Source organism: Lactuca sativa, chromosome 7 (genome assembly GCF_002870075.4).
Source record: "Lactuca sativa cultivar Salinas chromosome 7, Lsat_Salinas_v11, whole genome shotgun sequence".
NCBI lineage: Eukaryota > Viridiplantae > Streptophyta > Magnoliopsida > Asterales > Asteraceae > Lactuca > Lactuca sativa.
The window spans coordinates 209,407,171-209,409,554 of record NC_056629.2 but is presented as its reverse complement, the minus strand read 5'-3'; the positions used below and the strand labels follow the sequence as shown (position 1 = coordinate 209,409,554).

The following is a 2,384-nucleotide window of genomic DNA, read 5'->3' as shown; positions in this document are numbered from 1 at the left end:
TATATATATATATATATATATATATAACTTATCATCTATGCTATAATAATAAATCACTTTTTGTGATTCTTGGTTGATCTAGAATTTATTTTTTATATTATTTAGATATTGTAGAGTTTTTGATTTTTTTTTTGTTGTATAGTATAAAGGTTGTTGATCAAGTAGTCTTGAAATATTCATGGTTGTTTGTTCGGTACAAGATAATCATGCTTAGAAACTTAGAATAGTGACTTTTCACAGATGGCAAGCTTGGGAAGAATGAGAGTGATCATGCATTAAATAAAGTAAACGATACAAATTATGAATTATATGGACATATGTGCCTTCAAAAGATGTTCATCATCACATGGTTTCTCCTGTTAAAAATTTATTTTTGAATAAAATAAAAAGATGATGAAAAGAAATATAGATTTTATTGAGGTTGATACTCAAATCGACGCGTTGTATACCCGTTCAACTGGTCCCAATAATGTCTTTATATGTGCATTTAACCTTTTCAATTAATGCTTCCCTGAAAACCCAACGTAATTGCAAATATTATTTTAGGGTTAACATTTTCTTTTCTAGAATATATATATATATATATATATATATATATATATATATATATATATATATATATATATATATATATATATATATAAAAGTTCGTTTGAGACCGATTTAATTTTGTGAGAGCATAAGACCAATTTTTTATGAGTTAAATATTATAGTATTCTAGTGTTTAGTTATAAAAATATAATATGTATAATATTCTAACATTATATGTTTTTAGAATATTTTAATATAAAATATATTCACAATATTGTTTTAGAATATTAGAATATTAGAATATTACATTTATTACATTTTTATGGAAAATAGAATATTAGAATATTTCATTTGAAAAAATGGTCTTACGGTTTCACAAAAATTATATATATATATATATATATATATATATATATATATATATATATATATATATATATATATATATATATATATATATATATATATATGTGAAGTATATGAAGTATATATACCTATCAGGTTTAAAGACCAGGTTCTTGTAAGCAAACCACTGTAGGTACCCATGACAATAAATTAGATGCGTTAGATAGTATGTCATGTGTTTTCTTTTTCATAGGCTTGTGTAAAAAAAAAAAAAAAAAAAAAAAAAAATCAAAAGCTTATAATTAAATAAGCTTACTCCAGTACAACCGATTCCAACAAGCTCCAGAACTCCTGGAACTAATGGAAGCCTATCTATTGCCTGATCCAAGAAACAATGCCACATTTACTCTAAAAATTATCATTGAGGCTTTGAGGGCTCATGAGGTTACAAGTTTTTTAACCTGAGTACCATGTATGAAAATTAGAGGTGCATGTGCTCACCGAGATCATTCCTGCGGAGCCCCAAAGAAATACAACTCCGGCCACAGCAAGAGAAGTCACTGCATATTTATCTTCAACTTTGTCCCACTATATGTAATTTGAAAGTAATTTTGATTTAGGAAGCATTAGTTAATAGCACATTATATGGCATATAGAGATGTCGCATAATTGTTAATTATGAGAATCTATAGAAAGGAAAAAGAAATCCATATACATACTGCCTCTTGGATTGGTTTGATGAGCTCTGGAAATTCGGTTGAGACAGCCTCAGCAGGTGCTGCCTCTCCAGTGGCCATGGCAGCAACATTCCGTGCTAACTTTCGACCTGATATATATACCAACTATGTACGTAATGTAATCTGTAAACAACTAAAGTGTATATTATAAGCAAGGCCATACATAGTAAAGAAGAGTAGAACTAACAATAGCCAGTTGCCTTCCAAGCACGGTTCTGCTGCTTGAGAGGTGGGGGTGGGAGAGATGGAAGCGTGACACACTGGGAGGATGCAGGGGCAGCTGATGGTCGTGGAGGAGCCTTGCCGTCAATAATGGTGGTGGAAATTGAATGTGCGGTGGTTGCCATTTCCCTAAATAGATTCAGCCGGCCCTTTTTACGTTTCAGAAACTAGCTATATTTAAGATCCTCTCACTGTTTGTTTCTTAGTTCCAGACTCTTACCGAAGATGAGGAAAGCAAAGAAGTTGGAATATTTTGCCACAACTTAAGCTTGGAGGAGATCCAGTTCCTTTGAAACGAATGGAATCGTAACGGAGAGCCAACCATTTTTTTCATCATCTAGATAGATAGTGCTGACATGTTCCTTTGGATAGGATGGCCATAGCATTGAATTTCAAGTAGGGTCAATTACACCAATGGTCCCTATAGTTTAAGGTAGTCTTATTGATTGGTCCCTAACAAGTTTTTTTCACTTGAACCATCCCTATAATTTAGTTTTATTACACGCTTAGTCCCTCCTAAACCTGAAACGACTATACTACCCTTATCTA

At 31.2% G+C, this 2,384-nt stretch overlaps 1 protein-coding gene across 2 annotated transcripts; it reads right to left on the bottom strand.

Moving 5' to 3' along the window:
- Nucleotides 1–249: 249 nt before the first annotated feature.
- On the bottom strand, nucleotides 250–2,161 carry LOC111896697 (protein CURVATURE THYLAKOID 1B, chloroplastic). Of its 2 annotated transcripts, XM_042896316.2 has the most exons (7): nucleotides 1,801–2,161; nucleotides 1,596–1,702; nucleotides 1,378–1,464; nucleotides 1,193–1,255; nucleotides 1,026–1,063; nucleotides 450–511; nucleotides 250–356 (listed from the first exon to the last, which is right to left on the bottom strand). In XM_042896316.2, exons 1-6 carry the CDS (start codon nucleotides 1,958–1,960, stop codon nucleotides 454–456), a joined length of 513 nt encoding a protein of 170 aa, XP_042752250.1. In that variant the 5' UTR covers nucleotides 1,961–2,161; the 3' UTR covers nucleotides 250–356; nucleotides 450–453. The 2 variants fall into 2 exon arrangements, with proteins under 2 accessions (XP_042752250.1, XP_023748441.1); XM_023892673.3 differs by having other exon boundaries at nucleotides 250–511; nucleotides 1,801–2,160.
- Between the last annotated feature and the right edge of the window lie 223 nt (nucleotides 2,162–2,384).

Excerpts from the sequence above, each read along its gene's own strand:
- LOC111896697 (XM_042896316.2), bottom strand. The coding sequence starts at position 1,960 with ATGGCAACCACCGCACATTCAATTTCCACCACCATTATTGACGGCAAG. Across the intron at positions 1,465-1,595 it reads TCAAACCAATCCAAGAGGCA|TGGGACAAAGTTGAAGATAA; the intron begins GTATGTATATGG and ends AATTACATATAG. Across the intron at positions 512-1,025 it reads CTGGTCTTTAAACCTGATAG|GGAAGCATTAATTGAAAAGG; the intron begins GTATATATACTT and ends TTGGGTTTTCAG.